The sequence below is a fragment of the Dermacentor albipictus genome, chromosome 10, assembly GCF_038994185.2.
Source record: "Dermacentor albipictus isolate Rhodes 1998 colony chromosome 10, USDA_Dalb.pri_finalv2, whole genome shotgun sequence".
Lineage (NCBI taxonomy): Eukaryota > Metazoa > Arthropoda > Arachnida > Ixodida > Ixodidae > Dermacentor > Dermacentor albipictus.
In genome coordinates, this window is record NC_091830.1 from 81,140,828 (window position 1) to 81,152,902 (window position 12,075).

The 12,075-nt window shown below is 47.5% G+C and overlaps 1 protein-coding gene across 1 annotated transcript; it reads right to left on the bottom strand.

The window, feature by feature from the left end:
- Positions 1 to 9,680: 9,680 nt before the first annotated feature.
- Positions 9,681 to 10,256, bottom strand: LOC139050348 (uncharacterized). The gene has a single exon (XM_070526585.1). It carries the CDS (start codon positions 10,254 to 10,256, stop codon positions 9,681 to 9,683), a length of 576 nt encoding a protein of 191 aa, XP_070382686.1.
- Positions 10,257 to 12,075: the final 1,819 nt, after the last annotated feature.

Below are 12,075 nucleotides of genomic sequence, written 5' to 3' on the forward strand. Positions count from 1 at the left end.
GTATGAGCATAAACGCGACAGAAACAGTCCCTCAACCTTTTCAGTGCCATAATGTTTGCCTTGCTGGAGGCATCCCATCAGTGCAGCTGTGCTCAACTTTTGGTGGGATCAAAAAGTCATAAATTAGATATCTTATTCGTGGAACCGCATCTCAAGTTCCTGCATTCAATCGCAGTTTGCCAAAGTTAGAAAACACAGCTCGTCTAGCAAGAACTACTTCTAAACATTACTCGTTGCTACTTATCCTCGCGCAACCCAGTTAATGTATAAGAACCAACTAATAAAAGAACTTCAAGCTCTCATTATTTTTGTAGATGAAAACGATATTTTTCAGAGGTGGTTTACATACCCAGTTTGTCAAACGAGGTCAGAATACCATTGAGGGCTAGTGGTCGGTCATGTGATGGTACCCGCGTATATTACCAGACTGAATAATTTTAAAACACGTCGACAACTGTTCAGCTCATCTTCACTTTAGATAATAACGTACACAACTCCTGCCTATCTTTCAGTTTAGGAGCAGAGCATGATGGTCTTGCGGCGCCTGAATACCTAACCGGTAGCCCTGGAGCCAAAGATTGCCCAGAGAGTGCAGAATACATTATGGCTACCGTTCCGTCTGGAGCAACGCTGTCTCTTTCAAGGTGCACTCAAAACCAAGTGCTGGCGTTTGTGCGGTAAGCTCATTTTGTTTTCAGCAGCTACTAATACGAAACGTTTTCCAATATGGCTCCATATTAAGACGTAAATGACTTGTATGTACTAGAAGCATCATTTCAAGCGCGAGCATCTCAGAAAGTGCTCCAGTGCGTTCATTCGGTAAAACTGCATTTGTAACAGTGGCCTAACTCAGACGCCAAAGCAAAAATTGAGAAGTTTTTTTTGAAACCCGCAACAGAGTAATTTTACGTCGTGCTTTTTTATTTATATATTTATTTATTTACCTTTCAATACTGCCACTCTCTATCCGAGACCATGTCGGGTGGGCGTACAGATTGTACATGCAGGTATACAATAATGCATCATCACCACACAGCAAAACAGAAACAGGAATCGAATGCAGTGAAAGTCATCACAAAAATATAAGGGCTAAAGGTACACAAAATACGTTTCCTCGTTGATAATTAGGAATGAATACCGAGCTGCAGTTGCACGAACAAACTTGTAACGCTTATAACTTATACACATTCCTAATAGAAGTAATATACAAAGCACACATTTTTAGCCTCAGATGACACAAAGTAACCAACAGCAAAAGATAACAGAAATCATACATGAAACAGAGTCGCACACATTCAAATAACAGCAAACCTAAACACATTCTCTAGTGAGCACTAGGTCACTAACATGCTTCCAATGATCGTGAAATGCCTCTGGGCCTGAAAGCGTTACTGCATAATGAAATCATATTTTCTATTTTTGAGGCAAAGTGCGATAACGAATTCCCATTAGTAACCGAGGTATCTAAACAACTCTATTCCATGACAGCAAGTGCAAAAAAGAAGGGTTCTTGAAAGTGTCATTGTACTATTTACTAGTACAATGACACGAGTACTATTTCAGCGTGTGTGAATGTTTGTACCAGGTTACGCGGGATTCTCATGGACGGATGTGCAAGGATGTGTCAATTTTATAATAGTTGTGAAGTAGCTGAAAAATAAATTTCAGGTGCGCTTGTTTTGCTCTAATCGACAGTGCTTAGAGGTCAGGGTTGGTTAAAATATTTGTTGGTCAGAATGCGTGCGCTGATATTTGTTGCAGATGAATCTTGCAGCCTTCCTCTGTACATCTTTTTTTAACGTTAGTGACTGTATAAGGAAACCATGTTACGTTAGCGTATTCTAATTCCGGTCTAAGATTGTTAGTATAGGCTAAATGCTTGGTAGATTGAGGGGCCAGCCAGAGGCACCTGTGAAGATGAAACAGCTTGCGCAGAGGAACTGAAGTAATATTAGAAATGTGCGCATCCCATCTGAGCTTTGAAGCAATCGCCATGTGCACTGCTCATATTTCCATCGATGGTCTTCTGCATTACGTGCAATTCGCAGTGCTAAGTTCGTGTGCCCAACAGCTCATATTGGCATGGGAGTTTCTTTCTACGGCCTCCGCCTCATCTGCTGTGGGCAACGCGTCCTCCAAATGACCGACACGACCTATTCACTTCATGCAGATGACGCACCACTTCATTTGCTTGCTGCAGAAGATACCGCGCTACCTCCTCGCCATGAAACCATTGTTACTATCACGCCTGATGTCATTGACTGCGGCGACGTGCTCGTATTACCATCTGCACGCTGTCTCACAAGAGGGATAGCATTTGCATCAGGACTGGTTAGGTCATGGCTTTGCACTTCTCTATGCTACAAACCCGACATCCGAAAAGATGCTCATCCCTAAAGGCGCTACATTGGCTTGCGCCACTGAATCAATGTCTATATCTGTTGTTTTCTTTAAACCAGCTTCCTCTGAAGTTCCTTGTACCAGACGGGCCGCATCTCCTTCAGCTCTTGCAGCTGCCATCAGTTCCGACTTGACACCTTCGCAGTCACAACAATTGCTTGCTTAGCTCCAAAAGCATGATGCTCCGTTTCACGGGCATTCAGCTTCGTTGGGAAAGACTACGATTACGACCCATCGGGTAGAGACAGATGGTACATCCATCGTGCGCCGTAGATCATATCGCGTATCGCTAGCCGAAAGGAAAGTCATTGACGAGAACGTCACCGACATGCTCCAACGGAACATAATACGCCCCTCTGCTAGCCCTTGGTCTTCCCCCATTGCTTTGGTTTGAAAAAAAAAGACGGCTCTGTTCGATTTTGTATCGACTACCGAGCACTTAACAAGATCACACGCTAGGATGTATACCCTATGCCGCGAATAGACGATGTCTTGGATTCCGCAGCTTCCGCAACCGATGCAGGGTGCCGAGTACTTCTCCAGCATCGATCTGCGTTCCGGCTACTGGCAGATACTTATGCATGAGGACAATAAAGAGAACAAAACGTTTTCAACACCAGATGGGCTTTACGAGTTTAATGTCATGCTATTCGGCCTCTGCAATGCGCCCGCAACGTTCGTGCGCATGATTGACACCGTTCTTCGTGGCCTGACGTGGAAGACTTGCTTGTGTTATCTGGACGATATTGTTGTTTTCTCGTCAACCTTCTCTCGGCACCTGCAGCGTCTGGATGAAGTTCTCACACGCCTTACCAACGCTGGACTTCAGCTAAACATCAAGAAATGCCATTTTGCGAGCAAGAGGATCAAGGTACTAGGTCACATTGTGAGCAAAGATGGCATTCGTCCTGATCCTGACAAGGTTTCGGCAATTCGGCACTTCCCTTGCCCTGAAGAGACCAAAGATTTGCGTAGTTTCCTAGGCCTCGCTTCCTATTTTCGCCTATTTATGCGAGGCTTCGCCTCAACAGCGTCACCTCTGCACAAATTACGGAGTTATGATGTTCCCTTTGTGTGGTCTCCCGAATGTGAATCTGCGTTCGCCCACCTGAAGCGCGCTCTCACATCTGAACCAGTATTACGCCATTTTGATGAAGCTGCTCCTACCCTCCTGCTTAAGGATGCTAGTGGTCACGGCATTGGTGGCATTCTCCTGCAGCCAGACGACACTTTAGGTGAAAGGGTCGTCGCGTATGCAAGTCGCGTTCTGACAAACGCGGCAAAGAATTACACCATCACTAAGCAGGAATGCCTAGATATATCATTTGGTCTGTGCAGAAGTTTCGACCTTATCTTCACGGCCACCATTTTACGATCGTTACAGATCATCATGCATTATGCTGGCTTTCGACGCTGAAGAACTTGTCTGGACGACTTGGTCGGTGGATTCTTCGTCTGCAAGAATACGACTTTACTATGGCCTACAAGTGCGGAAAAAAACACCCAGATGCAGAGGCGCTTTCTCGCTCTCCGCTTCCTACGACATCATGCAATGGACCTCCAGCTACCATTCGTGACAAGCTTTCGCACTATCCCTCTTCACATGCTTTCTTGTTGGCCACTGTCGACGAGATGCCTCCCCACGACAACAAATTCTTCCAATCTCATCAACTTACCGACTCTTACTGCCGGCGCATCATAGACCACCTTCAAGGAGCTTCACCGTCGCTTGGCAGGTATGCTCAGATCTGTGGCTCCACTTTCACTGAATATTTCCTCATGCTGAGGGACTGTTCCAGGCAACTTTGGAATGAACTTTCTTAGGCAACGTATCACCACTGTGAATCGTCGCTAGCTACTGATTCATGCAACCTAAATTCACACGAGTTCAAAATGCCCCCACTCCCTAAAGAGGGTGTTGGTATTTGTAATGATTTCTTGCAATACCACCCAGCTCCAGCGTGCTGGTTACGCGGGCAAGCGAAGGCGACGAATGGCTATTCGAAGTTTTATTGCAATGTGTCGGTCCTTCTGTCTCATCAAGTCTGCGTCAGCCGCAGCCTCCTACAACTGATCAAATGGCTCGCTCAAATTCTGGTGAGAAGTTTTAGGCACGGGTGCCAGCACTTTACGAGAAAGGCTTTTTCGCTTACGTGAAAGGAATTTGTGGCGTAGTGTCAGCTTCCCACTCCCGGAATTTTCCACGGCCCTCCACCACGACAAGCCGTCTACAATTTATGCCGATGTGAATCCCAAGCTTTTGATTCCACAGCAAGAAATCCTTCACTATTTTTCAGTTTTCCATTAGTGAGTTCTTTGCCACGACGTCCAAGGTCAAGTAGACACCCGTCGTGCAGCTCATAATTATAACCGAACCCACACCCATACGAAAGCACGCCTACCGTGTGTCTCGCGGAGAACACGCCATTCGCGAAAACGTTTAACAAATGCTTGCTGAGGACATGATTCAACTGTCAACAAGCCCATTAGCCTTATCCGTGGTGTCAGTGTAACAGAAGAATGGCATACTGCATTTTTCGATGACCATTGCAAGCTTAACATCACAAAATAAAGATGTATGTCCCTTCTTCCTCTTATCGGCAACTCGTGTGACCGTTTTTTACAATCCAGATACTTTTCATCCGTAGATCAGCGCAGCGCTTATCGGCAAATCAAAGCCCGCAGGCATGACCTGGAAAAAACAGCGTTTATTACTCCTGACACTCATTCAATCGTAAATTTCTTCCTTTTCGTAGAATTCTTCCTTTTGGACATGCTCTGCTTCAGCGCCTTTTCAAAGAATGACGCACATGGTTTCTTCAGGCCCTAATAGCCAGTTATGTCTTGTTTATTTAGATGACGCCCGTGTTTTCTCGGTAACATTTTAGCAGCATTTTCAGCGCCTTCGGGCAGTGGTTCACACCCTCCAAAAGACGCACGATCCTTCAAGGCTCATAAGTGGCACTTCGGCTACGAAGGGCTGATATTTCTTGGTCATGTCGTAAACCAAAATCAAGTTGGCTTGGACCGTTTAAAAAAACAAGTTATTGCTGCCTTCCTAACTACAGCGAGAAGCGTGATGTCCAAAGATGTCTGGAATTTTGTTCGTACTAGCGTCCTGGGGCGCTATAACGTAAAGCTATTCCAAACTTTTCTATTCCAATTCTGCTATCAGCCCTCCACGATTGGCCAAAAACTTTTTTCGACCACTACCCCTTCACTTGTCTGTCACGAGACGTCACGAAAATCGCGATACCTCCCCATCTGATATGATGTGTACACACTGATTATGCATGATTTGACAGAAAAAAGAAAAACAGTTATTTCTGATTCGACCCCTTTTCGCCATTAGCCTTCGGCTACTGGTAAAAAGTTTTCGGGCTGCACCCACTTCACCTGCCTGTCACGCGACGTCACAAAACCGCAAGAACTCACAGCGTCAAAGTGACGTGTACGCGATAAAGATGCATTAATATGCCGAACAAAACTGAATTTTCTTCGGAATAGCCGCAGGCTGCCCCGTTCCGAAAGGAATAGAAGATGGCTGCCGCCGATCGCTCAGACGCTGGCTACTCGCACCTGCCGGAGAGCATGGGTGTATTTGCGTATAATAAAACTTCTTGCGTGGCCGTGTAACGTTTTCGAGCACTTTCGGCACGTTTACACCCTCATTCTGTCAACTCTTCTTTGCTGAGGGTCCGTTTTAGCGTCATTCTTGAGCTTCCGTTGCATGCCGCCGCGATTTTCGACCAGCCACCGCAAGCTAAGTAAGGATAAGCCGACCAATCGTAGACGCCGGCACCACCCTCTTCATCCGGTTATCAACTTTCAGTGGAGTGGCTCGGCCCCATCGAATCCCTCTCCACTTGAGCGTTCTCCTCGCCTCTTGTCAGCCAATTAGATACGACAAGCGGCTCAGTGTAGGCAATGTTATTCGTTTTTCAAGCAAACAAAAGTGACCTCCTATGAACGAAGAGAGCGTTTGATTGGTCTGTTCAGACAAACCTGCGGGTGACCGCCCGGTGCTTGCGTTGGCGGTTACGTAAATTTGACGTCAGGAGATTGGAATAGAAACATATTGGAATAGTTTTACGTTATACGGCCCCTGTTGTATACTACGATTCGAAAATCGCTGAACGATTCAATCGTCTCACAAGAGACAACGTTTCCTTTGTGTGGGAACAAAATCAAAACACCTTTTGCGAGCTAAAACGACGCCTTCAAGCTCAACTGATTCTGTATCGTATTGACCACCAAGCTAACACTGAAATACACAGAGATGCAAGCAGTGTCGGCGCCGGGGGTCACTGGCGCCTGTTCGTGAACGAAAGCCGAGGGTGACTTGAAGAGCGATCAGTGAAGCTATGTGTTCAGAGAAGAGTCACTCTCCTCTGCTTCAGTTAGTTAACGTTTCTGCTGATTAGTGGATCCCAGAGTCCACTTATACATCTTCGTAATTGCTAAATTCTTAAAAACGGGTGCATTTTCAATAATCACTTAAATTTATAGGATGCGGGGCGCAATTGTATCATTGGTCTATTTGCGCAAACCACACGTTGTCATAATATCACGTCGGCATGCACCGGATGTAATGTGTCTTCCTTGGTCTGAAAGTGCCCATCAGAGCTACAAAAGGAGATGCGGCAGTTCTTGCATCAGTTATTACGCCTATTATTGTGCGTACTATGACCACACTTTTTAAACACCTATTAAGAAAAGGTAAGATCAAGATATTGCCCATTATAACACGTTTGTCGCATCCTTTCATGGCGTTTTATCTGAGCTTTTTATAACCTCGCAATCATAGTTCCGCTAGGCAGCGCCTGTCTTGCTCGTTTCTCTGCCACTCTGTCAGCCTTCTTTCTTGCAGCTTTCAAGATTCCAGCCATCAATACGCAACAACTCGACCAACTTTCGGTTCGTTTGAACGCAGAACACTGCAGTACAAACAATACAAAACAGTATACTTCAGCCAGATTGTGATTACGCCTAGTTGATTCATAGTCACTACCTTTTTTTTTTGCAGCGCTGCTACTATAAGTATACAGCACTTACAAAACGAGAAAGCGGTGTGCGTCATTTACTTGACTTACATTTTCTCATCTTTCGTAGTCTTCGTAGTCGCGCGTCAAACATTGCGACAATGCAGTGTAATGTGGAGCTTTACAACTAATGTGCGATGCCTCCTTTGACGAATAATTTCATACTATATTAAGCATCATCATCAGCCTACTTCATGTCCACTGCAGGACGAAGGCCTGTCCCTGCGATCTCCAATTACCCGTTTCCTGTTCCAAGCGAGTTGAAAGTACATAAATGCGAAGATGACGCCGAATTTCAGCATGCCTTTATTGATGTCTTTTCAAAGGAATCAGCTAAGGTGAATTGGGTAGTCATAGTATAACCATCTCGCGAGAATGTGGGATGATGATTGCGTGACGTACGTAAAACGGACAAGTTCTGGTTGGGTCAATAAAACGGATGCAATAAATAAAACGGGTGCAATAAAACGAGTGTAATAAAATGCGACAGCCTCCAGATTTATCACAGACAACTTCCTCCAAGTCTCTAATAAAAAGGCTGCTATCAAACTGACTTCAGTATGCGGCAGAGTGTAGCGTCTTACCTAAATCTTCTCTGCAACAACGTCGCGTTCTCCATACTCATAGCCTTTTTATAAATATGTGTGTCGTCTAACAAAAAGGCAACATTTATATCAGCGTTAAAACCTCGCCAGACTGCACCTCAGATGCTCCAGAGTGGTGCCTCTCGCCGGGAGGGTAGTGCTACTGAATGCTTAAGTTATTGACTAAGACTGTGCCTGCAATGTAAGACTGTGCCTGCAATGTTAGTGAAGATCGCAGTGGAATCTTGCACGGACTGTTGGCTGTGGAGCGATGCAGTGCGTACGCACCTGTATGTAATCGATTTCCCTTGATTTTCTCTGCTTAACAATTTGCACGAAATAGGTTTTTGCGTTGTAGGTGATGCCCCGAAATGACTGAAGCACTCAATGGCGTGCACAAACACACGAGCGTTTCGAAACAATAATTTTGCTAGACGCCGCTGTGTAAAATAAACGAGGACTTGGAGAGGCGTGTCCCTCAGTATAGTGTTATATGCAAGTACTAACTAGTCGAAGCGTCAACACTATTGAAAAGCGCGCAATGACATGGGTAAGCAACACAACAACAATGCTTGCCCTTTCGGCTCTTGTTTGCTAGGGGCAGCTAGTTTATCGAGGCGACTCAAAGTTTTTTTTCTGTGTACTATAGGTCATGTAGGTTTCGATTCGCTTACCTACATATTACTTGGCTTCGCACCCTTTCCTGTCGGCTTTACGCTATAAATGCCGTACAGATTGGGGGATTGCTTTCACTGTTCGGGCAGCTCTCGTGAACCGAACCCTACTTATTTACAAATCCAATAGTTATATTTGGTTTTCACGTTAGCAACACTGAATGATTAATGCTTCGGTAATGCTTAATTGAAATAGATAACTGTTGTTGCAGGAGTGAACGGGGCCAGTGTTTATTGGACTCTGATTCACGGGCAATGCTTCCTCTTACGGAAGCACGTTTACGAAAACCATTGGAGGACCCTGCAAAGTACTGCAAGAAGAAATATACGGAAGCCAAAACCGTAGAATTTGTAGCGGTAAGAATTTGGTTTTTACGTAAAAGCCTAATGACATCCCGACATGCATAATCAACAAAAAAGTAGTGTCACTTGGTAGAGACGGTTGAGGACACAGCAACAAAACTGCGAATGGCGAAACACACTGGGCGAACCTGTTCCCAGAAAAGAAAGGCTACACTCAATGCTCAACGAAAGCGGCGAACGCAGTCGGCGATCGTGGAAAATCTGATCAGCGGGTCAAGCGCGTCGGCTTTTATACATCAGTCGCCGAATGTTCCAGAGTAATCGCTGGGACCCGCGTGTCTACCACAAAGTTCTACACCATTCGCGTCGCGCGATGAAATCAGATTACACAAGGCACGGTGACAACAGACAGCGGATAGAACCATCGATAACTTTCGAGAAACTTCCGATACGTGCAGGCGCGTCCTGTGCTGTGCGATAACATTTGCGAAACATTGTCACCCGATAATGATAAATGGGTACACGTTTCATTACCCCCTCCCCACTCTTGAAAAGCATCGTCCCGATGCCACAAACATAAGAGAGCGAAACACAGAAGGACACTTATTAAACAAGAGTAACAAAACAATGAAAAGAAGCAAAGTCCAAAGGTCAGTTACGCGACGTCCCAAAGCTCATTAGCGCTGGTAGTACGGCTTCAGTCGCACAACGTGGACTATTTCAGGTCGTGAGCGGCGTCGCTGTGATACCGAAATGCCGTCTGGCACGACCTCACAGTCCAGTGCGCCAATACGTCGGATGATTTTGTACGGTACGAAATAGCGACGCAATAGTTTCTCACTAAGTGCTCGTCGCTCTATAGGGATCCAAACCCAAACACATTCGCCGGGCTGGTACTTGACGTAGCGTCGTCGAAGGCTGTAGTGTCGGCTGTCGGTCTTCTGCTGGTTCTTGATCCGCAGGCGGGCGAGCTGTCGGGCTTCTTCGGCACTGGAGGTAGGTGGCGACGTCAAGATTCTCTTCGTCGGCATCATGGCATCGGTCTTCATCGGTAGCATGGCATCAAGAGTAGTCGTCGGATTCCTGCCGTATACCAGCTTCAACGGCGTAATCTGTGTAGTTTCTTGCACCCCCGTGTTGTAAGCAAAGGTTATGTACGACAGGACCGCGTGCCATGTCTTGTGCTCGACATCGACGTAAATTGCTAGCATGTCGGCGAGGATCTTCTTCAGGCGCTCCGTGAGACCATTCATCTGCGGGTGGTAGGAAGTTGTCCGCCTGTGGCTTGTCTGGCTGTATTGCCGTTGTTACGTTTCGCCTACGACGCGCGATATGGCCGGCGCGGATGCAACGGACGTCGGGGCTTCGTTCAAAGCGGCGGACATTTTGGCCCGTTCGGAGCGGCCGCGACGCATCCCCGCCGAGCGCGTCCCGGCATGTTCAGTGCCACGTGTCTTTGTGTGTGCGTGTGTGTGTGTGTGCCCACGATTGTCAAAGCGCGGCAGCCGGGGAGAGAAGCTCCCCCAGTGTGAAGCCAGGAGGTCTGACCGGCGCCGGCCCGGCTGATGCGTCACCTCCTTGTCCCAACGTGTCTCTCAGTCCGTCCGTCGGCGCTGTCACGTGGTGTCGTCCCGTGACCTTCCTTCTTGCCCGCGACGCCAAGAGTATAAGAGCAGCTGCCCCCGGACGCCAGGAGAGAGGCTCCGATTTCTTCTGTTGAGTAACGTGCTCTCCCGTCTCTCTACTTCGGTCGACCTGACCGCCCGCTCTTTGCGATGCTAGAATAAACAAGTTGTTCTGTTAGCAGTCGCCTCATGCTTTGCTGGGACCTTCGGATGCTTCCAGTGTGCCCCAGGCCGCCAAGCCAACGCTACCCTTGGGGCTTGCGACCCATTTGCAACAACGGGCGCCAACGGTCCGGTTGCAACAACGGGTGTCAGCACTGAGGTTCCAACAGCTGGTGGCAGCGCTGAGATTCCAACAGCCGGTGCCATCGGTGAGGTTCAAATACCGTATAGCTTGGGTTAGCTCTGCAGTAAAGGCCGTTCCCCTGTCGGTGATAAGGACTTCTGCGGCACCATGTCGCAGCAGGATGCTCTCGACGGAAAATTTTGCCACTGTGGCTGCGCCACCTTTCAGCAGAGTTTTAGTTTCAGCGAAGCGGATGAGGTAGTCTGTGTCCACGACTCTGGCCTTATTTCCGGATGTTGACGTCGGAAATGGTCCCAACAAGTACATCCCGATCTGCTGAAAAGGTCGGCAAGAAGGCTTGATCGGCTGTAGTAGACCCGCTGGCCTTGTCGGTGGTGTCTTGCGTTGCTGACAGTATCGGCATGTCTTGACGTAACGGGCGATGTCGGTGGTTAGGCGCGCCCACTAATACGTTTCTTGTATCCTCCGTAGCGTCCGGGAGAAACCGAGGTGCCCGACGGTCGGATCGTCATGTAGGGCGCGCAGTACTTCTGGACGTAGCGCCGACGGAACAACAAGAAGGTAGTAGGCGCGGACTGGTGAGAAGTTCTTCACGAGTAGGTTGTTTTGAAGCGTGAACGAAGACAACCCGCGCTTAAATGCCCTAGGGACAACGTCGGTGTTCCCTTCCAAATACTTGACGAGGCCTTTTAGCTCCGGGTCTGCTCGTTGCTGTTTAGTGAAGTCTTCCGCGCTTATTATCCCAAGGAAGGCGTCGTCGTCCTCGTCGTCTTGCGGCGGGGGATCGATGGGGGCGCGTGATAAGCAGGCGGCGTCGGAGTGTTTTCTTCCGCACTTGTGGATTACAGTGATGCCATATTCTTGCAGTCTGAGGCGCCATCGTGCCAGCCGTCCTGAAGGGTCCTTTAAATTAGCTAGCGAACACAATGCGTGATGGTCACTGACGACTTTGAATGGCCTGCCATATAGCTAAGGGCGGAATTTTGCTGTAGCCCAAATGATGGCGAGGCATTCCTTCTCAGTCATAGAATTATTGCCTTCTGCTTTCGACAGCGACCAGCTTGCGTAAGCTATGACCAGTTCAAGTCCGTTTTTTTTCCTTTGGACTAGGACGGCACCGAGGCCTAGGCTACTGGCGTC

Excerpts from the sequence above, each read along its gene's own strand:
- LOC139050348 (XM_070526585.1), bottom strand. The coding sequence starts at position 10,256 with ATGAATGGTCTCACGGAGCGCCTGAAGAAGATCCTCGCCGACATGCTA.